The sequence below is a fragment of the Podarcis bocagei genome (genome assembly GCF_964188305.1).
Source record: "Podarcis bocagei genome assembly, chromosome: 4".
Lineage (NCBI taxonomy): Eukaryota > Metazoa > Chordata > Lepidosauria > Squamata > Lacertidae > Podarcis > Podarcis bocagei.
Window position 1 is genome coordinate 77604997 of NC_138128.1, and position 24182 is coordinate 77629178.

General features: G+C 44.2%; 2 protein-coding genes across 40 annotated transcripts in view; one reads left to right on the forward strand and one right to left on the reverse strand.

The window, feature by feature from the left end:
- Window positions 1-24182, forward strand: part of ANK3 (ankyrin 3) — a 401108-nt gene that overhangs the window by 278286 nt on the left and 98640 nt on the right. For 33 of the 37 annotated variants that reach the window (XM_081190769.1, XM_081190787.1, XM_081190760.1 and 30 more), the window contains 9 exons: window positions 1225-1422; window positions 6874-6972; window positions 7941-8039; window positions 9865-9963; window positions 11376-11573; window positions 11780-11878; window positions 12748-12846; window positions 18039-18236; window positions 24017-24115. In XM_081190769.1, coding sequence (XP_081046895.1) covers window positions 1225-1422; window positions 6874-6972; window positions 7941-8039; window positions 9865-9963; window positions 11376-11573; window positions 11780-11878; window positions 12748-12846; window positions 18039-18236; window positions 24017-24115 — 1188 coding nt within the window. The remainder of the gene's footprint in view (window positions 1-1224; window positions 1423-6873; window positions 6973-7940; window positions 8040-9864; window positions 9964-11375; window positions 11574-11779; window positions 11879-12747; window positions 12847-18038; window positions 18237-24016; window positions 24116-24182) is intronic. The other 4 variants (XM_081190757.1, XM_081190762.1, XM_081190767.1 and 1 more) reach the window with 1 other exon arrangement.
- The window catches only part of LOC308585316 (uncharacterized protein), a 131096-nt gene continuing 113098 nt past the window's right edge, over window positions 6185-24182 (reverse strand). Inside the window, exons 1-4 of one of the 3 annotated variants that reach the window (XR_014007234.1) lie at window positions 18859-18980; window positions 17492-17651; window positions 14056-14211; window positions 12729-12861 (exon numbers count right to left, since the gene is read on the reverse strand). The gene's annotated coding sequence lies outside the window, so the exon portion shown is untranslated. Of the gene's footprint in view, window positions 6263-12728; window positions 12862-14055; window positions 14212-16421; window positions 16471-17491; window positions 17652-18858; window positions 18981-24182 lie in introns of those variants that run through there. The other 2 variants (XR_014007235.1, XR_014007233.1) reach the window with 2 other exon arrangements.

Here is a 24182-nt window from a genome sequence, read left to right on the forward strand (position 1 = left end):
AAACCCTGAGGGAAAATCCACACCTGGCTGCTTTGTGAGATACCTTCAGGAGAAGAAAAGTCTATGTAGTAAACACCTCACAAATCCAGAGTGGAGTCCCTCAGGCAGTTGGATGGCACCTTGTATGCCTCCTGCAGCCAAGCTGGTGCCAAACGTATTGCTCTGTTATCCTTTAGACCAGTGTTTCCCAACCACTGTTCCGCGGCACACTAGTGTTCCGCGAGATGTTGCCTGGTGTGCCGCGAGATGTTGCCTGGAGGGAGGCGGGCGAGTCGGGCGGCGAGAGGCGGGGCGGCGGCGGTGAGGAGAGGCCGCCCAGCGCGGGGCTCTCGCCGTCTGCCTGCCTGGCTGCCTGCGAGCTCGGCGGGCAGCGCCTCCGTCCGCAGCGCCCACCTCGCGGCTCTCATTCCCTGCCCCTGCCAAAGCTCACCCAGCCAAGCCGCACTCTCCTTCCTGCCTCGCTTTGCTGCCTCCTCCCCCCCACCCCCAAAGCTTGGAGGTTCCCCGGCAAGGGGGAGGGGAAAAAATTGAAACTTACACTTTCGTGCGTCCCTCCCGGCGTGACGCTGCGCACTGACGTCACGGGGCTGTAATGGTGGTGTGCCTCGAGATTTTTTTCATCAAACAAGTGTGCCTTTGCCCAAAAAAGGTTGGGAAACACTGCTTTAGACCACATCAGCAAGGCCAGGGGGTGGGGTCTTGGCCTCTGGGTAGGCCAGTCTTGCGCCCCAGAGATGAGGTGCACTTCATTGTCTCTCAAGAGAAGACCGGATGCCAACAACAACTTTGTGGATGCCTTTATCTGCAATTTGAAGGTTTTGCTTTGAGGGGGTATAATTTTGAATGTCATGGTACTGATTTCCTTACTACAGTTAGTGAATTGGAGGAAGTGTTGCCTGCTCTGTCCTCATGCTGTGAAAAGGGCTTGGATGGAGCATTAAAGTGGTTCTACCACTCCTTTCCCTCTCCCCTTCCTTTTTATTGGCCTTCCCTCAGGTTACTTTTAGATTCCCATGGAATTCCTGCTTGGTTCAGGTGCAGTAGCAGCAGAGTTGAAATGTCTGTCTGCTTCCTCATTTACGTTATCCTTAGAAGTCCCTCTATAAATCCCGAAAGCTTGTAAAGCTAGTTGGTAGCAACACTCCTCTGTTAGAAGTGGCCTCCTTGTTTTAAAGTTGTGCATCTTATTATACTGCATTTCTCCGCCTGCTTTTCTTTTCCCAGAATGGCTTGTCTCCATTGCACATGGCGACGCAAGGGGACCACCTCAACTGTGTCCAGCTTCTCATTGAGCACAATGTGCCTGTGGATGATGTCACTAACGACTATCTGACGGCGCTGCATGTTGCCGCCCACTGTGGCCACTACAAAGTTGCAAAAGTTTTGTTGGACAAGAAAGCTAATCCTAATGCCAAAGCACTGGTGAGTACGCACAGCAGGCTAACTATTCATCACTAGCGCATATATATATATATATATATATATATGCTTTCGTAGATTTTCACGGGTACAGGAATGTAGGTTTTGGTGTCTTCGGGTGTCTTCCCGTGTAAGAGTTGGGGTGTCTAGGCGACGTTTCGACGAGGTCTCACTCGTCATCTTCAGGCTGGTGCTTTCGGCTTCTTGTTACTAGAACAGAGCAGGATCTCAGTGTTTGAGTTCCTATAAATACTGTTGAGGGGGTGTGGTGTATAGCCTCCAACGTTCTGGGCAGAGAGGAAGTTCCTAGGTTAATGTGCCTTTTCTTCTTTTGTTCATTAATTACTTGAGGGATATCTTGAGTGATTACTTGAGTGATATTCTGAGTACCACTTAGGAGGGTCATTAGGTGTGGATTAGTTGCTAAAGCTTTCGTGTCTTGACCTCTTGACCTTGTGAAAAGTTTTTCTGAGAAGATGGCTGTACTGCACTTAGTTGTGCTCTGGCTTGGCTTCGTGTATAGGGGCGAGCTGTGGTTTTGTGCCCTGTGCCAGCCAGATCTGTGTAGGGATTGCAGGGGGGTGCAGCATCCGGAGGTGCCACTATGGTTTGGCTACTGGATGGTGTCTGTAATTTATCTGTGGAGAGGGTCTGGGTTTGGGTCTGGTGTGGTTGATTGGAGATGGCGTTCTGTGTGCCTCTGGTTCTGGTGTCGGTTTTTGTGGGGAGGGCTAATTTCCAGATGTCTGGCAGGCGGGACGTGTCGTCACGCTTGTTCATGTTGTGAGGGTGTTTCTCTATCTCGATGGCTTCCATGATTATTCTCTTGTGGTGATGTTCCATGTTAAAGAGCAATTTGGAATCTGCAAAATTAATTTCGTGTCCTGTTTCTTTCATGTGTTGGTAAAGAGAGGAAGTTTTTTCTTCTTTTTTGACGGCATTCTTGTGTTCTGCGATACGTGCATTTATTCGTCTGTTTGTTTGTCCAATGTACGTGGCTGGGCAGACTTTGCAGGGTATTTCATAGACCCCTTGGTTTTCTAACTGGATTTTATCTTTTGGGTTTCTGAGGATATTGGCTATTTTTTGGTTGGTGCAAAAGGCTGTTTTGATATTGTGTTTATGGAGGATTTTGCTAATTTTATCTGTAGTGCCCTTGATATAAGGAAGGAGGGCCATGCCATTGTTTTCTTCTGTGTCTTGGTTTTTGGGGGGTGTTTCTTTTTGGATTAGCTTCGTAACCCTGTTTTGCTGGTATCCGTTGGCGATTAACACATTTGAGAGATTCTGTAACTCAGTTGTCAAGTGGTCTTTGTCAGCCAGGCGTTTGGTTCTGGAGATGAGAGTCTTGGCTACGGAGTTTATTTGTGCAGGGTGGTGGTGTGATTGTGCATGTAAGTAGCGGTTGGTGTGTGTTTTTTTCCGGTAGATAGTGTGTCCTAGGGAGCCATCAGGTTTTTTGTAGATTAGGACGTCAAGGAAGGGAAGTTGGTTGTTGGCTTCTATTTCCATAGTGAATTGTATTTTGGGGTGTAGGCTGTTGAGATGTGTGAGGAAGCTATCTAGTTTTTCCTTCCCGTGTGGCCAAATTACAAAGGTGTCGTCAACATATCTGAGCCAAAGTTTGGGTTTGTGTTCTGACTTGTCTAAAGCATTGGTTTCAAAGTGTTCCATGTACAGATTTGCGATGACCGGTGAGAGGGGTGATCCCATAGGTGCTCCTTCTATCTGTTTGTATCTTTGTCCATTGTGGATGAAGTACGTGTTGGTTAGGCAGTGGTTGGTCAGGTCCAGGATGTATTCGGGGGGATTGTATTTGTTTTGAATGGCTGTCAAGGCTTCATTAATGGGCACTTGTGTGAAGAGAGATACAACATCGAAGCTCACAAGTAGGTCATCGGGATGTAGGTTTTGCTTCTTTATTGTTTCTATGAACTGGAAGGAGTTTGTAACGTGTGAAGCGATAGATTCTGCATAGGGCTGAAGTTGCTTAGCGAGAAATTTAGCGAGATTTTGTAGAGGTGAGCCTATGGAGCTGACTATTGGTCTGAGTGGTGTTCCTTCTTTGTGTATCTTGGGGAGACCGTAGAGTTTGGGGCATCTGGATGATTTTTCTCTGGGGATGATTCTTAGCTGGATTTCTTCACTGATAGGAGAGGCTTTTATTTTGGATTTGGTGGTTTTTTCCAGATAGGTGGTGGGATCTGTTTTTATAGGTTGGTAGGTAGGGTCTTGGAGTAGATTTGATAGTTTTGCTTGGTAGTCCGATGTGTTCATCACAACAGTGGCATTACCTTTGTCTGCTGGGAGAATGATTATGTTGTTGTCTTTCCTCAGGTTGGTGAGTGCTTTCTGTTCTTCTTTGTGTAAATTGCTTCTGGGTGGTTTGCTGGAGCAGAGGATGTTGGTGACTTCAAGTCTGATTTTATTGGCTTCATCTGGGTTGATTTTGTAATTTGGCCACACGGGAAGGAAAAACTAGATAGCTTCCTCACACATCTCAACAGCCTACACCCCAAAATACAATTCACTATGGAAATAGAAGCCAACAACCAACTTCCCTTCCTTGACGTCCTAATCTACAAAAAACCTGATGGCTCCCTAGGACACACTATCTACCGGAAAAAAACACACACCAACCGCTACTTACATGCACAATCACACCACCACCCTGCACAAATAAACTCCGTAGCCAAGACTCTCATCTCCAGAACCAAACGCCTGGCTGACAAAGACCACTTGACAACTGAGTTACAGAATCTCTCAAATGTGTTAATCGCCAACGGATACCAGCAAAACAGGGTTACGAAGCTAATCCAAAAAGAAACACCCCCCAAAAACCAAGACACAGAAGAAAACAATGGCATGGCCCTCCTTCCTTATATCAAGGGCACTACAGATAAAATTAGCAAAATCCTCCATAAACACAATATCAAAACAGCCTTTTGCACCAACCAAAAAATAGCCAATATCCTCAGAAACCCAAAAGATAAAATCCAGTTAGAAAACCAAGGGGTCTATGAAATACCCTGCAAAGTCTGCCCAGCCACGTACATTGGACAAACAAACAGACGAATAAATGCACGTATCGCAGAACACAAGAATGCCGTCAAAAAAGAAGAAAAAACTTCCTCTCTTTACCAACACATGAAAGAAACAGGACACGAAATTAATTTTGCAGATTCCAAATTGCTCTTTAACATGGAACATCACCACAAGAGAATAATCATGGAAGCCATCGAGATAGAGAAACACCCTCACAACATGAACAAGCGTGACGACACGTCCCGCCTGCCAGACATCTGGAAATTAGCCCTCCCCACAAAAACCGACACCAGAACCAGAGGCACACAGAACGCCATCTCCAATCAACCACACCAGACCCAAACCCAGACCCTCTCCACAGATAAATTACAGACACCATCCAGTAGCCAAACCATAGTGGCACCTCCGGATGCTGCACCCCCCTGCAATCCCTACACAGATCTGGCTGGCACAGGGCACAAAACCACAGCTCGCCCCTATACACGAAGCCAAGCCAGAGCACAACTAAGTGCAGTACAGCCATCTTCTCAGAAAAACTTTTCACAAGGTCAAGAGGTCAAGACACGAAAGCTTTAGCAACTAATCCACACCTAATGACCCTCCTAAGTGGTACTCAGAATATCACTCAAGTAATCACTCAAGATATCCCTCAAGTAATTAATGAACAAAAGAAGAAAAGGCACATTAACCTAGGAACTTCCTCTCTGCCCAGAACGTTGGAGGCTATACACCACACCCCCTCAACAGTATTTATAGGAACTCAAACACTGAGATCCTGCTCTGTTCTAGTAACAAGAAGCCGAAAGCACCAGCCTGAAGATGACGAGTGAGACCTCGTCGAAACGTCGCCTAGACACCCCAACTCTTACACGGGAAGACACCCGAAGACACCAAAACATATATATATATATATATATATATATATATATCAGCATGTTTATGCTTGGTATTTGGGAGTCTCAAATTCAGGGGGAACAGCTGCCATTGCTCACAGGGCTCAAGAAAATAGGTTTTAGCAGTGCTTTTTTCTTGGGGTGCACAGGGGTACACAAGCCCCTAAACATTTTGTGAATCTTTGTATTTGTCCATTTACTGTATTTATTTTCCCCAGTTTGAACAATAAAATCGTGGTTTTCTTGATTCAAAATGAGAGTACCCCTAAACATATTTTTTTAAGAAAAAAAGCACTGGCTTTTACTATGAAGTTCTCATGAATGCGTTTCTTGTGCCATTAATGCACATCTTGTGTCTGCATTATGTTAGGCAAAAGAAAATTGGATAAAGTCTTCCTTTATCAATACTACTGAAAATTTAATGAGGGTGCATGTGTGCTCGCACACATTTTTTTACGGCTTGCTATCAGTTGGAGGGAAAAGGGTAAATTATGCAGCCTTTAACTGCCATCGGCAATCAGCGTGGGAGAAATTCAGATTATATCTTTGGAAACAGATTCAGATCACTGGCCTTTCAAATGCTGGAAGGGAAGGGGGGGAAAGGATGCTTTGGGTTCAAAATGTTTCTGATGTCTCCAAAGCAAGTATTAAACTGGGAAATAAACAGAAGACTGCACATGGATTAGAGGGAGATGCGTTGGTTATAATGACTTCCGCAAATGACAAACAATTTCCCCCAAATATATCTCTTTTCTATAAGCATATCCCCACAGCATTCTTTGGAAACAGCACAGGTCTCCACACAACCCTTCCCCCTTAGCAACTCACATTGAAAGATCTCAGGTTTCAGGAAAAGGGGAAATGCTTGGTTCTGTTCTGTTTTCTTTCTCTTCGTGATATTTACCCTGAATGATAACAGTAATAAAAAAAAAGAAGTGAAAGAATTCAACTCAAGTATGGCAATGAACTGAACTGCCTGTTTTGACTCAACTAGAAGAGGCAGTAGCCCTGGCCATATGTTATGAAAGCATATGGTATCTTTTACTCCTGTTGGAAAGGTAGCTGATGCTGATGAGATTGGAGGCCCAATTCTGTCAGCTGTTTTTAAAATAATCCTATGATGCCACTTTGATATGTATACAGGTTGTCATCGACATTCCAGCAGATGCTGTGAATAGGAGGGTACCTTTGATGTTCAGGATAGCTTGTTTTCTTGCTTCTTCTCACTGCTTCACTCACAATGAAATGGCAGCTTAGCTTTGCACTTTACTGTATGTGCAAATACTATTTATCCCCCCAAAGCATACTAGTCATTAGCATTTCATCCAGCAAAATCCTCTCTCTCTGTCTGTCTTTCTCTCTCTCTCTCTATATATATATGAAACAAAAATTAGCAGCCATGGAATATCACAAAGGGATGGGAAACATAGTTCAGTGCAGATAATTCAGAGAAGAAGTGTTTTGTCAATAACATTTGTCTAGCTGTCTGTGAAAAGTCCTTTTCTCAATTTTACAGAATGGTTTCACACCTCTCCACATTGCCTGCAAAAAGAACAGAATTAAAGTGATGGAACTTTTGCTGAAACATGGAGCATCTATCCAAGCTGTCACTGAGGTAAGGTATCTTTGACTGCACATGCTGTTATGTTTTCCGTAAACAAGCAAGTCCATTGACTTAAGAGCTGAGAACAGGAGGAAGATTCGAAATCAAAGCAGGGACCCCTTTCCTACTGTTTCAGTTGAGGTTTCCATATGCTAATTGTTTCTAAACTTCTGTAAGGGAATCCTTTCCACACTTCCTTATATGCTGAAAAACCCACATAATGTGTCTCTGTGGAATCCCACAACATTGCAGAGGGATTCTGTGTTCTTAGGTGTATAACTAAGTTGAGATGTGGTGATCTTTGGCCTACTGAACTAATAAGTGTCCCTAGATTCAGGCCTAGATCAAGGGGTGTGAGGGGAGGGGCATATGTCTTGAGCAGTAGATTTTTTGGGGGTGGTAATAGCCTCCTGCATTGGAGAGAGGTATGCTAGGGCCACAACACATGCTCAGTGACTTCTTCCATTCTGGCCAGGTTCCACTTATTGGAAGACCCATCATCCCTGACCATTGGCTATGCAGACTGGAACTGGTGGAAGTATCCAACAACATTTGGAGGGCCACAGATTTCCCGCCCTGATTTACATTACAGGCTTTAGATAGCACAATGTTCCTTCAATGCTTCAGTGATTGTCAGAAATGTCAATCTAAAACGTTGCTGTGAGAGCAAGTGTGGTGCAGCAATTAAAGCAGCCTTTCCCAACCTTGGGTTCTCAGATGTCGTTGGACTACCACTCCCACCATCCATGATTACTGCCCCTTCTGGCTGTGGATGATGGGAGTTGTAGTCTAAGAACACCTGGGAACCCAAGGTTGAGAATAGCAAGCTTTGTGCTGAATAGGCATCCTTTTATAGCTGCCATATACAACTCACAATTCACCTTCACTGCCAAGGTCCAGGTAACTCTTTTTCGTTGTAGCTCATTCTATGCCGCTAACCTCAAACCTCGGTCATTTTTCTTCTTCTTTCCATTTTCTAGTCGGGTCTGACTCCGATCCATGTTGCTGCCTTCATGGGACATGTAAATATTGTTTCACAGCTGATGCATCATGGAGCATCGCCCAACACAACCAATGTGGTGAGCACCAATGTTCATTTGTTTCGTTATCAGCCAAGGAGAATATCTGACTTGTAGTGCATTCACACCATCCTCATACCTTTTTCTAGACTTTTTCTAGTCTAGAGTTTGAGCTGCTGCTTCTGTTCCCCACAGCAGTGCTACTATTTTTCTAGAAAAAGAGGTGCCAGAACTCACCATGAACACCTCCCTTGTTCTCTTATATCGGCAACGGTGCCCACCTGAGAGGTCCTGGAACTGAGTTCTGTAGAGTTCTGAATGAAAAAAAATCCTTCCCCACAGTATTTGTTTATCCCTGTCAAGCCACATGGGCTGTTCACTCCTCGCATTTCTGTACTGGACATATCAAAAAGTAAAGTGACCAAACTTTCATTGAGATTCTTGTTTTTTGGGATATGCCCTGCAAACTTGGCCCTATCACGTGGAGCCAAACTTCATATGTGCCTATCCCATGGGCGATGTTTTATTGAATTATTGTATCTCTCATTTACTGCCAATGCTCTGATGAATGTGAACAACAACCACCACAACAACAACAGCTTTTTCCTTCTCTGTGTTAGGAGGATAGCTTAAAGGCTTGTTGAAGAGTCGTCTCCCCCCCCCCCCCCGTTCTGACTCAAATTTGTTTTCATCTTTATCTCCTTCTTTGCACTGCAAAGAGCAGGAGTTCATTTATTATTGCTCAGTATTTGATTTCTGAAAAGTGCACTTGACTCCTTGAATGCCATAACCCCAGAAGACCAGGGCCTTTTCCCAGTTTGAGGCAGGCGCTGCTGAGGTTGCTAGCAGATTGCAGCAGATTGTCAGGACATATTGCCTGTTTTTGGCCACAGCCGTGCTGGAGTACCTCCTTGCACCCAGAGGCTTTGTGGAAGAGTGGGGGGTTTTTTGTGTGTGTGTGTGTTTTATAAATGGAGCTGTTCTAGATGCATTTGTGCCAAAGTGACAGAAGCAGGCTTCAAAAAGCACACGCATACACAATAACACTTTTTTCTTCTTTTTTTACTACAGTTTGGCACTGGCTGTTCTTTGCAAAATCTGATGCATGAGAGGCGAGGCGTTGCTGCAGTAGAGCATTGCCGTGGCAGTTTGCTCCATAAAACGATCTTAAATTATAGACGCCCATGCAGCACCATCTGTGCTATAAAAAATGCTTGCTTTTAAAAGAGTCAGTGGATTGCAAAAGGTTTAGAAAGGCGCTTCCTTCCTTCAAATCAAAGTTTTTGTGCTGTTCTTGTTGTTTCCCTGGCGACACATCTTTCGGTGAAAGGTCGTGAAGCTCTGCAGTTCTTTATATTATTATTATTGATTTATTTTCAACTGCCCAGCAAAGTGATTCCCTGCTTACAGCAAAATCTAGGGCCACTGGAATATAACAGCAGAAAGTCACACAAAAGAATAAAAATGTTTGTATCTTCTGCATACATGATCAAGCTTGGCATAATTGCGAAAGTTTCACCAACTGCGAATGGTCATTTAACACAGTGTTGTGTTTACATTGCCGATGTAGCTTTGCATTTTTAAAAGGGCATTATTTCCTTTAACACAGAACAAAACACTCGTGTGCTTTAACAGCTGGAAAATCAATGGCTGGAATAAATTACTTTGGTGGGGCCAGAGCTGGAGGTCAAATATTGATTGGGTTTTGCATTCTGCTCCCAGTCAACCCCTTGAAAGTATTCATGTGCTGATGGTTTATGAGTAGAATGTAAAGCTCTTTTTTATTTGTTGATTAAAATATTTCTGTTTGCTTTTTACCTTATGGGATGGGTTATTATTATTATTACTAGCCTTTGACACTCTGGCTTTAATTTTCCATTCATAGCGGGGAGAGACAGCACTCCATATGGCCGCCCGAGCTGGCCAGTCGGAAGTTGTTCGATATTTAGTCCAGAATGGAGCTCAGGTAGAAGCTAAAGCCAAGGTAAGCGGACTATTTCTCTACTTGATGTGCACTGCAAGAGGCATGTGCTTGATTCTCCAAAGCAAGGCATGGTGTCACCATTGAGCAGAAGGTCAGCTTCAGTAGGATTAGTACAATACATGTTTACCCTAATTTACAACAGTGAGGTCTTGGTGTGGGCTACATGGGCCTGTTCTGATTGGGGTGCCAGCCCGCAGAGCGCTGGGCAAAGCCTGAAGAGGGCAAATCCGGAGCAGGAATGAACCAGCAGCCAAGTTAACAGTAGGAGGTCAAAGTTGGACTCTTCAACGACTGGGAGAGCTCCCAGGGAAAGCAGATGTTGCTCTGACAACATCAGGAAGGTTGCCTCCAGGTTTGAGGGGCCCCTCTGCAACGTGCCCTCTGATATGCCTCATCCTCTCCCAGTGGGCTCCAGCAGGCTTACTTGGCAGTGGCACTCTTTATGTATTATTTTATATGTTTATTGTATGTATAGCCCATCTGTCCGCCAAAGAACTTAAGGTGGTGCATGCTGTTCTCCCCTTCCCCCATTTCAACAGCGATTGGCCCAAGTGAGATTCATGACATAGGGGGGATTTGAACCGTGGTCTCCCACATCCTAGTCCTAACACTCACACCACGACAGTGGCTCTCTAGCACGGTGATCACCTTGGAACCTCCATTTTCATTTCTCACAAAGAAGAAAAGAATTAGGCAAGGAGGAACACAGCAAGAGGTATAGATATCTTCCTTTCATCCCATGACAGTCCACCCCAAACTCTCTCCAGGTGTCTCTCCAGGTTCCAGGTGTCTCTCCAGGTTCCAGGGCGGGCATCATAGCAGTGGTGGGTGGGCTCTTCTGAGGTTCTGAAATCTTGGCAGTCTTCACATTCTGCTCCTCCTGGCTGGCCTTAGGATGGCCTGACTTGGGGGATGTAGCTGTCCTGCGTATGACCTGCGTATACCTTCTGCCTTAGGCGCCTTCTGCCTTAGAATTAGTGTCTCTAAATACTGGATCATTTCCATATGCTCAACTGCCTCAAATGAAGCAGGAAGGTGGAGTGTTAATAATGTGTGTCAATATTGAATGCATGCCTGCATACGTATATTTTGCAGGTTTCATAAAACAGCCTTTTCCAACCTTAGACTGTTCCAGTCCTAAATTCCATGGCCTATGGTCAGGGATGATGCACATTGTAGCCCAACAACCTCTAGAAGGCTGCCAGTTGGGAAAGACTGATCTAACATGTCCAAGAACTGGGTTGCATTTGATATAATGTACATACCACATTCCACGTAGGGTCTCTACAGGATACAAGCTGTCCATACAATTTATTGCCACTGGTCACTATGAAAGCTGTTTACTAGTACTGTAATATGTATGTGCAAGTGTTGAACTCCCTGTATGTGGCTCCTTTTCCCTTTGTGTTTAGGATGACCAAACACCGCTGCACATCTCTGCGCGACTGGGAAAAGCTGACATAGTGCAGCAGCTGTTACAGCAAGGAGCGTCTCCCAACGCCCCCACAACTTCAGGGTATACACCGTTGCACCTTTCAGCACGGGAAGGACATGAAGATGTAGCATCAGTCCTTATGGATCACGGCGCATCCTTAAGCATAACTACTAAGGTAAGGGAGCTTTAAGTGTCACCATGTAATAAAATTGGCTATTGTTGAATGTCGTGCCCGGTGCCATCTTCTCTTCTGCCCTGGCAAAGAACCACAGCCCTGCGAATGTATCTGGCATAGATCAGCCGAGTGTGCAAATGCCCTGTCTGGGAGGGGAAAGGCCCTGAGGTAAAAGGGAATTGCTGATGGAAATGCTTCTCTTACAGAAAGGATTTACTCCTCTACATGTGGCAGCCAAGTACGGCAAAATTGAAGTAGCCAACCTCTTGCTTCAGAAGAATGCATCTCCAGATGCTGCTGGAAAGGTGAGGCAGGCAAGAATCACTCCCTGCTTCTGCAGAATATACCCAGTCCTGATCTTCCCATGGTTAGCCAATACTGACTATCAGTAGCAGCAACCGCAGCAGCAGATATATCTTAGATATTTGCAATTTTCCTATGCATCTCTGGGTTATTGTAGCATCAGTCTTGGATTCTCCCTGAGCCAGAGTGGTGGTTTCTGGATGGTTTCCCCTCCCCCCCAAAAAAAATCTACCTTCTACTAGGGGTTACACCAGTGATTGTGCACAGAATATTTAAAACATTTACATGGAATTAAAATTCTGCACCCCATTCGAGACAAGCTTTCATGGACTGCACAACTTCAGAATACATGCATTGGAGTGGGTTCAGTTGCAGGGCTGAACACTTTCCCAACTTAAAAATACTTCCTACACAGAGAAAACCATCAGGTCCAAGAGGAGGCCAAACTATAGAAGCATTCTCTTTGATGGGCTAGTCTTCAAGATTTCAGAGCGTTCAAAAATTTACACACACACACCCCAACCCCACTTCTGAAGTGATAAAGCCCATGAAGGGTTGTAACGTATAATGGAATGGGTACTTTGATGCTCAAGAAGCATGGGAGTGTACTGTGAATATATATTTCTCATGCCTGGTATGTTTGTTGAGGCCAGGAGTGCAGTAAAGAGGGAGAATACCCACCTACAAATCAAGTAGTTTGTGTTGTACTGTCTTCTTTGTTGTCATTTATCATTTCAAAACCTTAGTTTAGTTCCACAGTAGTCTCACCAAACCTAGATTAACCTAATTCTCCAGATTTCTTTTTTTCTTTTTCTTTTTTAATGTATAGTGGTTTTCTAACAATGCCTGTTTGTTCTGCACGTATTTTTAGAGTGGTTTAACTCCACTGCATGTCGCGGCACATTACGATAATCAGAAAGTGGCACTGCTTCTCTTGGACCAGGGAGCCTCACCTCACGCCTCTGCAAAGGTACCCATGCTTGCTCTGTGGGATGAAGGACCAGATAGTTAGCTTTTATGCAGCCATTCCACAGCATCCGTTCCACATTCCTTCCTTTCGACAAATTGCCATGTACCTTACTAACTCTGATCAGGAACAGTCTACACACTTCCAGATGCAGAAGTTGTTAGAAAAATATTTAAATATTTGACAGTGGCATAAGGGACTTTGCTGAAAACATTCTCCTCTGTTGGTCACAGCCATAATGAGAAGATCATATGGGTGTTGCCTAAAATCCTCCATTAAGGAGAGGGAAGGATAGTTATCCCCATTATATATCTCCCTAACTTGGGTTTGAAACACGTAATCCTCCATTCAGTTCAGACATCAGCTCAAAATAGGGGGGGGGGAACCCTCCCATAAACTAACCAATAATAATAATGTCACAAACACAAACTAAATTCAAATCCTCTTTTTTCCATGGCAGCTGTACAGAATGAGACTGCCACATCCACATCAGTACGAAAGCTTTGTGAAATAACTGGGTTGTATTTCACAAACTTTTACTCGGTGTAGATCCAATGCAATTAATCAACCTAGTTTAGTCAAGCTCATTAATTTCAATGGGTCTGTTCTGTGTAAAATATGGTGCCGTGCAGCCCAACATGTCCTAGAGATTAGGCCTGATGAGCCTTCCTGAGAATGGCTTCGCACAAATATGGGTGCCATTGCTCGGTGTATCAGGTGTCCCAGGGGACATCTTTATATCTTCATTGTACCTCAGCAAAGAGACCTTCCTCTTCTCTGGTTAAAGCACAGATGAGGAATCTGTACCTTTCCAGATGTTTCAACAGTTCTCATCCACCCCTATTATTGACTATGCTGGCCAGACTTGACAGGAGTTAGAGACCAACATTTGGAAGACTACAAGTTTCCCTTGTTGGGTTACAGGGACATTAATATATTAACCTAACTGGGAATCCCAGGAGTCTGATGGTGATGGAGAGGAAGAGTACTTGAGGGAGTCTTAGCCCTGATCCTGAGCTGGAGATTATTTTATCTCACAATGTCAGGGAAGTCCTACTTTATTGTAGACATTGGTTTTCCCTGGATCATTCCTTCCTGCAAGGAGGAGAACATGAGGGAAGTATGAAAAGAATGTGACAATACCCAAGGCCCCAATTCCCGATCTTTTCTACTTCCTGCCACCCAGTTTCCTAGTTGAGGACAAAATGTCACCCGAACAGGCTGCTTTTCTGCATATATTTTGTTTATCCTTAATCCTTTTGTCGGGGGAAAGGGAAGTTATGCTGATGAAAAATGAGGTAAGATCCTTGCATGATTGTTGTCTTTTTCACCGGCATCTATGTGGCATCATAAATGTGTGTGGACTGCCTAGAAATTGAAAACAAACAAACAATGCATACCATTTTAGAGCAAACCAGGCAACATGCCGTGAAGGATTTCTGCGCATGGTATAGTTTGGGAGATCGGTACTTTTTAAAAAATCAGATCACATAAAGTGATAATTGGAGTCAGGAAAGCGCCTACGTGACTGCCTCCCAGCATCTCCCAGCATTTTTCATATTTTTCTCATGCTCTCCAATGTGTGTTTACTTGGAAGTGTTTGACTGGGCTTACTCCCCCTAATGGGCACAGGATTGTAGTCTTAGTCTGATCACAACCCAAGAAAAGGCAGCACGGTTTTGATTAAAGATGTGCCGTATACTTTAGAAACCCCACTGAAATGTTTTGTTTGAGAATTCCCGTGACTCTCTAAGGCAGGTCAGACTGAAAAATGCTCAGGTGGTAGCAAAAGGCTTTTCTGGAAGGTGCTGGTTAAGCTTTGGTGAATCTGATGGGGAAGACTAGGGCTGCCTCCAAGCTGGGGTTGAGGACAAAGTGTCCCTCGCATGTCCTTACTAGGCACAAAATCAGGTAAGTGCTACAAAGAACAGGGAGCTGCAAGGGAGGAAGCTGGTGCTTTAATTCCCAGTGTAGTGTTGCTCAGTCTGGGGCACTGGGGAATTGTTAAGACGATGGCTCATTCAGCCGCTCACTGCAGCAGCCTCACAGTCCCTGCAGCAATGAGTGGGTGGCAAAGGAGAAAAATTATGAAAATGGTCCACTCACCCAAGTGCACTGAACTGGCTGGCTGGGCCCCTTGCAGAATTTTATTTTTCCTTGCTGCTCAGCAGCAAGAAGTCAACTGGGCAGCTGCAATGAAGGAGGGTGGGAGAGAACTTTCGCTTTAATCCCTCCCTAATTACTCTTCAGAGCAAGGCTGCATCAGGGACATTGGGGAGGGATTAAAAATAAAAATGACAGCTCGCTCCTTTGCCACAGCTGCTCTTGGTGTTGGATGGGAAGGGGCTTTGCTTGTGTTTTTTAAAAGGGCACAACCAGTCCAGTACACGGGCAATGGGGATGGGACTTGCTGGGGTCTCAGTCCCCTGGCGCTTGCCTGGAGATGCCATGTGCTGACATCGGACCTGGGAAAGACAATTGTGATCAGTACTCAAGCAGTCTTGCAGGTTCATAGGCTCCAGAGCCATGATTTCTATACATGTGGACCTAGCAAGCCAGCCTTAGAACCTGATAGTGCAGAAAGGCTGGATGGTGCTGTGGTTAGGAATGTTGAACTGGGGCCCATATCCAAATCCCCACCTCAGTATGACGCTCATACAAGGCCATAGGGTCATTCTACACCAGGGATGGGAAACCTGTGTCCCTCTCCCCATGTGTCTTTGGATATCTGACTGCCGTTAGCCAGTCTGGCCAATAACCAGGGATGATGAGAACTGGGAGTCCAACAAGAATCAAAGGTTCCCCACTTTGTTCTACAGAGATGCATTCATTTACAATGCATGTGTTTGGGGGTTTTTTTTACCCTCCTGGACAAATGGCAGCAAGGCTGCTTTGTAAAGTGATGGGTTGCAGGGTAATGCAAAAATGAGTGATTAAGAATGCAGGGTAAAACAGTAATCAAACTGTACTCATTTGCCCATCAGATTTAAAACGAAATAGGCTGGGTATATAAATTCTTCCATCTCTGCAACAGAGCTCTCCACTTTCCAAGATGTATTTTAAGACGACGAAAAATTGCATTAAAAAAACAAAACCCCTTTGGACTGCCTGCCAGTGGGTGATTAAATGCATAGATGTCAGATCCTCTTGCATGAGCAGAGACGAAAGAGATCATGGAGGGAAATCATAGTATAAGCTGTGGGTCAGTTATTATGCATTGGAAAGGCAAGGCAAGTCAAATTCATGCAGAAAGCCCGAAGCATCAGCGGGGCCTCGTTGTATGGGAAATACGCCTTTGCTGTGCCTTGGGAAATAAATTGGGCTGGCTTCCAAATCTTTAGCATTGCGGTGCAATGATATGAAATAAGCACACTCTTTATATAGGGGACAGGATGCTGACCTAGTTTGATGCTGAAAGCTGCTAAGCAGAGGAAGAAGAGAGTGCCTCCTTCCCTAGGAGCAGGAGCTGCCCTTGCACCCAGTGCCAGTGGCTCTCTGAAACCCAGAATGATAACATTACAGGCTTGAAAGAGAACCAGAAATTATAGATCGGGTCACCGGAGTCACTCGCCTCTTACCAAATGGGTTAGCAGCTGCCACTTTGGCGTTTCGGTGCCCGCCAAGAGGCTTCCTGGAACAAGACATGTTTCGACACGTGAGCCATAGAAGTGAACCAAACCGAGCACCATCACTTTTGGGATTAATAATTGCCTCCCTACTCCCCCACTGCCTTAGGCTGCATGTTGTGCAGTCAGATGAGAAATTACATGGGGATGGCAGATGACTTCCTATTAGACATTTAAGTATGATAAGAAAATGTGCAATCGCTGTCATTGAAATAGACTCCCTCAACAGGGCTTTACGCTCTTTGTCACTCTCGCTGGTTTGCCTCTCTCTTTCTCCTCTTTAACCATTTCTTCTCCCTTGATCCATTAGAACAATATTGCCGAAATGCCATTCAGGCAACCATCAAACTAATAGCCACATGAGTTGCATGCCGGTCTTTTCATCTACCCGAGAGCCGCAAAACACACACCAGTCTTATGCTTACACCACATTGTAATGCATTTGTTTACTTAGAAGGTGCTAGAAGATGCCATGTTGCTATGAAATGCCCATCAGCTTACCTTGGATGCCTTTCCTTTCAAACTGTCCCTTATTACTCATACATATACCTTACTGGCACTCTCTTGTTTTTCCTCTTCTTACCTCAACAACCTGTTTCAGAAGCAAAACTTCAAACTAGAAATAGTTTCTGATATTAATTGTTTTCCTGTTGATTAAATTAAGGTTTTCTTGTAGTGTGTGTGTGTGCCCTTGTGAATGTAGTCAAATAAGCTGCAGGGTAGAACTGCTTTAAACAATTTGAAAAACAGATAGTGAAGATTCTTCAGGATAAACTGTGGAATTCTGGAAGGCCTGTACTATAGGCCATCCTCACAAATCATTCTTTCCCTTACAAGCAACCATAAGCCTGCCCTCAAGATTGGACATGGGTTCACATCTCCACTCTCCGGCCTTCAGGGACATAATCTAGACAGCATGAGACCCTAACTCTCCACCTCACTGCACCAGTTGAGCCGCATGAGGAAGTGGGGCTTTCCATTATGTTGCTGAGGTGGTCTTGGAGGAGCAGCCCCCCACTAACCTTCTCAAGGGTTGTGTTTCAGTCTCTCCTAATATTGCCAGTAGTCTGTACCTTCTAGTCCACAGCTTTGGGCCTCGTTGATCATACTAGGCCAACTCTTCTGCCTCCATGTAGTTGTGGGATCAGGTTCCTACCTTCAGATTTCATTTTGCAAGGGCAGCTTGGCAGGAAAGAGATGAGAACAAACCTCATGTTATGTACCCTTGAGGATTCCTCGTTACCTGAGCTGACTGGAATAATAAGGAAATCAGTAAATAGCTGTTTTATGGTATTCTGCAAGTGATATGTTACCATATCAATGAAATAAATATTATTTAATGTTTCTTTTACATGAGAGGATTTTTTTGTAAAAAAGAAAAGCTTTTATCCTAATCTCTGTGAGCATATTATGCAAGAAATCCTAAAGGTTGGTCATATGAAATAGAGATGTTTTTTATATAAAAAATTCAAAATACAAGCAGTCATGAGACGTGAGGGAAAGTTAGTATTCCTAGTATTTTATGAATGAGCCGATGACCCAAATATTTTGGTTTTTTTGCACTGGCAGAATGGCTACACACCACTTCACATAGCTTCCAAGAAGAACCAGATGGATATAGCAACCACGCTACTGGAATATGGTGCCGATGCAAATGCTGTGACCAGACAGGGCATTGCTCCTGTGCACCTTGCCTCCCAGGAGGGCCACGTGGACATGGTGTCATTGCTTCTCACCAGAAATGCTAATGTGAATCTTAGCAACAAGGTATGTTTTCTTCTTTGTGTGCTCTAGTTTCCCAGACTTGGGTCTCCAGCTCTTTTTGGACTTACGATTCCCATCAACCCTTGCTAGCAGGACCAGTGGTCAGGGATGATGGGAATTGTCGTCTAAAAGCAGCTGGCTGGGGAAACACTGCTGGGTGGGGGGAAATGCAGGAGATGTTGCCAGACTCCCAAGTTCCCATTGGTCCCAACCAGCATAGCCAATGGTTATTATGGGTGATGAGAGCTCCAAGCTGGTGACATCTGAGGAGGACATGGATGACTTGCAAATATGGAGTGTATGTGACAGGAAACCTCTATTAAATATGATTGTGTGGGGCAAATGGCAACTCACTACTCCTTAGGCAGCTCTATATACAACCTTTATAGGTGCCTCCTCTTTAAAGAAATCAGGAAGCAATACAGGAACCCTTGGCTGTCAGGACTGGTCTTCCCTGACATTGGCACAGAGCTTTCCCCTATTCTGCTATCACTACTGTGGATCAACTTGGTTTCTGATTGTGGTGCAAGTCCAGAAAATGAAGCCCAAAAGTGCAGTTGGTGTATTTCATTTGCACAAGAAGAGAATTATCTGCAAATTGTCCCCACTTTGTTCCCTTGCTTACTTGCCTGTCCATGCAAGCACTGGCTTTGACTTCCTGGTGGCTTGTAAGCAGTATGCGCAAGTGCTGTCTCTGCTGCAGTGTGTTTTAAAGCATTCTGTTTGTGCACCTGCAGAACAGTGCTCAGTTCAACCACCCAGGCAGCGCACTGAATAGAGAAATCATTTTGAAAATGCTTAGCCAGACCCTGAATGACTTTGGAAATCTATTTGTGTTTCGTCTCTCTGCACTTCTCCCAGTGGTGTTTTAAATACATGGTGTGAATCTAACCTCAATTTTCCTGTTGTCTATCCAGAAGACATTGTCTATTGGGCAGTATGCATTCTGACAACTTTTGAAGAGGGGAAACCCCTTTTGCTAGGGTTTGTGATTGGAGAGGGATGATGTTGTATAGTACCACCCAAAAAAGACGTATATTACTGTGTTTGGCATCGATACTATCTCAAGTATTGATTTATTGGCAATATTTATGTATTCATTTATACAGTACTTAATGCAAAAACAGACTTTTACAAACTTTGAACTATCCATCCATCCATAATTAAAATGCACAATAAAACAATCCAATTAAAAGTTTTTTTAAAAAAACATCCATAATTCAATTATGCAATAAAAATAGCACGGCATTTAAAACAGGAAGCTCAGGTTGAGTGATCAAAGGAATGCCTGTGTAAACAGGTGCAACTTCAAAAGCCAGCATAATGTATATTGCCCAGTCGACAATACCCACTGGATACTTAACAATAAAAGCTGGGGGGGGGGGACCAATCTACAAGAGCTCTGAAAATTTAACAGATCAAGGTCAATCTCAGTATAAAACTGAATGAATACGGTAAAACAAGCAACAGCAAAACTTAAATTGGCACAGGAGAGCTAAAAACATTAGAAATCTTAAAATTATCTTAGAATGCCTGGGAAAGTGAAAATTTATTCACCTGGCACGCCTTCCCAGCTACCGTCAGCTTCGGATGTTGCAAAGGAGCATGTGCGGGGTCAAGTGGGCGCAGGGACGCCTGGCAGGGTTCTTGTTTTTCATTTTATTTTCCGTGGTTTTGGGCGCTCTGCAGAAATGCAGGAACCATTAAAGGGCCGGGGCTCTTGCCAAGCGATCTAGGCGAGACAGGTACATGAATGTTAGAAAAATTTTGGAATGAAGTTATATGGCTTTAGTAGAAATGTTATAAGGAATTAAGTATAAATAGATTAATAGAGCATTAAAGGGAAAAATAAGGTTAGAATGTGTCAAGACAATTATAGGATAGAAAACAGAGGAAGATGGAAAGGAATTGCTGAAACAATTAATAGAAGTGGAATACAAAAAGGGAGGTGCGAGGAGGTCGTGGAAATTAGTGAAGAAAGATAAGATATTGAAATTGGACTGTGTTTTAAATGGTTTTTGTTTTGTTTTGTTAGTTGTATGTTAGTGTTTTGCAGTTTTTGTTTTTTTTGTATTGTATTGTATTGTTGTATGTTTTTGGTTTTTTGTAGTGTTGTGTTCAATTTGTTGGAAAACTAATAAATATTATTATAAAAAAAAGAGACAGGTACAGGAGCCATGAGAGAACAAAACGTTGGCAATGCAAGTAGACAGAAGGGAGTCAGCCCAGCCCATATTCAACTTCTGCATAGCCAGCTGGCCCTGCCTACCTACCCCAACTTCCCCTGAACCTTCTACTGGGTTCTTCCAGCCCTTCTTCCAGCCACCTCCCACTAGTAACTGCCTCTTCCCCCTCAGCCACCCTGTCCATTTGTGACATCACAGGAAGTTTGTAGCCCACGGCAACTGCTTAGGGACGCATCTGCACAGCCTCCCATCCTGGTACTGGAAAGGGGAATGTCATGAACGTTACTTAGATGTATGTAGAAATACCTTGATTTAGAAGTAGAAGATGGCTTGCTTAAGCTCTGCTGTCCCCTTCATTGCTGCTTTTGGGGAAAGCCTCGTCAGCTTGTGACATCCATGAAAGGCAAACACAGATACGGTGAGGGGAATGGCCCTCATTCAACAGTTATCATCCAGCCACCTCCACTGGCCAGCCTGCCAACCTCCGCTGGCTTCCACCCATGAATATCCAGTGGTTCATTCGCCCAGAGCCTGGAGGGCAGCCTACACCGCTATCTGAACATGCAATTCCCAGGCATACCATGTCTGGTGGGTGACCTATGTCCACACTCACCATTCATACTTACCCCAGCATCAACCCACAAATATCCACACAGCTTTTGTCAATGGCCTTCTGAAGGTGAATTTCAACCAGCTTATGTGCACAAACTTCAGCCTCCTTCAGCCCTGCGGCATCCCAGGCTTCCACATGCTAATCACAGCTTCTGCCAGGTCCATCGCCAGCTTCCAACCATGGATATCTGCCACTTTCAAGTTTCGGTCCTGCTCAGCAGGTATACTTGCCTTCTCATTGCTCCACAGCATCTCATTGATGGATGATGGCCTCTTTCCATTTGCCGCCAAGTACTGAATAACACAGCTGTTGTCCACCATATCCTCTTCAAGGTTTTGCCTTGGGCTTTCCCCTTGGGCTGCTTTTGTATATCCACTGAGCTTCCATGTGCTTTTGTGACATCACAGGATGTCCACAGCCAATAACAGCAGCTGGAGAGGCATCATCATCATCACCTCCTCAGGCCTCACAATGGTGGGTGCAGCTCAGCAGCCATTTCCCCTTTGCTTGTTTGCTATGTACAGCTCACTCCTTATCTGTAATGACACCAGAGAAAGGCATGCCATAAATTCACCTTCCCATTTTGATTCTCTGGCGCCCTATCTGCATAACCTAGCAATCCCAAAATATAGATATGCTTTTACTCTTGCAAGGTTGAATGTACTGCCCTCGGCTGTACTTGAGGGACGATTCCAACAGATTCCACACAAAAAACGCTTATGTCCCTGTGGAGATGGTAGCACCGAATCGGTGGCGCGTGCCCCTCTGGCTTGCACTCTTTATAAAGACTTGAGGAATGAGATTATCACCCCTCTTTTATTGTCCATTCCGGGTCGCCCAACCACTGCTACAGTGTCCTTTCTCTTGGCAGATCAAGATGAGCAGGTGACAGCAAAGGTTGCAGGGTTTTTAGCTGGGGCAATCAGAATAAGATCCACTATTTGACAGTGTTTTATATAATATATGTTTTATATAATCGACTTTTTATTTCTGTTCTGTGTATATTGCAGTGTTCTTTTGTTGCTATGGCCTATGGCTGATGCAAATAAAGTTTTGTTTCATTCACCTGGCACCAAAAAGGCCATAGGTGTACTTCTTGGGGAGGAGGTATGAACAGGAACAGCGTCAGAGCTTGCTAGACCTGCACTGTCTTTCTTCACTGCCTATTCATGCAATGCTTCAGCCTCAATGTGCTCCCTGTTACATTATTATTCCAACTAGGTAGCATTCTTGGTCAGATTCTTGGAGCGTTTCCACACAGAAGTTTGTCATGTGCTCATATATTGCTAACTACACACTGAAGTTTTCCACTCCATCCATCCTCATACAAACACCTTTCCCATTATATTTTCCTATTTAATCTGGATTTACGGTTTCCACGAAAAATCCAGTGAGTTAAAAAAAAAGTGTGCAGAACAGGTAAATCCAAATTACATTTTGGGGGGGAATTGTGCAGTTTCAATGCCAACAGTGATATGTGGATGCTGTGCAAAATGAGCAGCCAGCAGCAAGTTCACAATGAAACCGCCTTGTGGAGAGTGCCTGCTATTTGATAAAGCTACTGAGTATATTACGTTGCCATGAATATTCATCAAGTTTGGGTGGCCTGTGTGTTTATTTCATATTTGTTGGAAAGTTTGCCCTGACTTAATTAAAAGCAAAGAGGAAAGGGTGGGTGTTGTTACACAACTTTTGAAATATCAGGCTGTGTGCATATATTATGTTTCTATAGATGTTTGTATATGTTTGTGTTTGCGTAAAAAGCTTAGGTTGAGTACATTTCAAATCAACATGTCAAAATTCAGGGAAGGGAAGGCCTCGCTTTCGCCTGAACAAAATTGGGATGTTTTAATTTCTAACCAGCTTGAATTGGCAGCAAGTCTAATTCAGAAAACCATGTTAAGGTGTGAGCTGCCTGGACGCTGTTCAGTTTAACAGGAGGGACTTGGGTCTATGAGAAAAGAGCTTTGTCAACAAATTTACTGCTTAAGTCCACATCTTAAATCATCTGTCACTTTCTGCTCTGTCATATACACTTTCAGCAAAGCTCAGCAAGTCCACAGTGGGGTAGCAGAGAGACACAAAGTACCAGATCTTAAAAGTGACTGACGCTGCTGAGTTGATGAGGGAACAAATCTAATCTTTGAACATTCAAAAAGCACTTTCCTATATGCTAGGTTGTGGCTAGCTGCAAGACTCTGGACATGAATTGCAATGCTCTTGACTAGCCTCCTACATAACAGGTTAAATGGTGAGAAGAAATAAACCATGAGGTTTTTAATGATGGACTAGCAATGTGTTGTAGTGCATTTTATTCCAATGGTACACAAAAATAACATTTCTTTTATAAAATAACGGTGACTGGTACACTGATGTGAGTCTGCTCATTTGTTACCATAACCTGTAATGGGGCATGTTTAATACAGTGGAACCTCAGTTTTTTAATGTAATCCATTCCGGAAGTCTGTTTGAGTTCTGAAATGTTCAAAAACCGAAAACTCAATACAATAGGGAAACTCAAAACGGAAGCCGCAAAGCATGTTTGACTTCCGAAAAGTGTTTGAAATCCAAAGCAGCTTTTCGGTGTTCGAGTTCCGAAACATTCGTCAACGGAGACGTTTGAAAACCAAGGTTCCATCTACTGTAAAGTGTTGGCATATCACAGGGACATTTTCTGCTAAGCCAGGCATCCCCAAACTCGGCCCTCCAGATCTTTTGGAACTACAATTCTCATCATCCCTGACCACTGGTCCTGTTAGCTAGGGATGATGGGAGTTGTAGTCCCAAAAAATCTGGAGGGCCGAGTTTGGGGGTGCCTGTGCTAAGCACAGGGAGAGACCAAAAGTCTTGTTGCACATCAGAATTTGATTGCAGGGGGTTGGACTAGATGATCCTTGTGGTCCCTTCCAACTCTGCAGTCCTATCATTCTGTGATGCCAAGTGTCCCTTCTGTAAGAAACTAATTTGCTGTGTCTGATTTACAGAGTGGCCTGACTCCACTCCACCTGGCTGCACAAGAAGACCGAGTCAACGTGGCCGAGGTCCTCGTTAACCAAGGTGCTGTCGTGGATGCACCCACCAAGGTATGCTTTCTTTGAGATGCCAGGTCTTTAAATACTCCTATTGGAGAAGAAAATGAATGAAAACAAT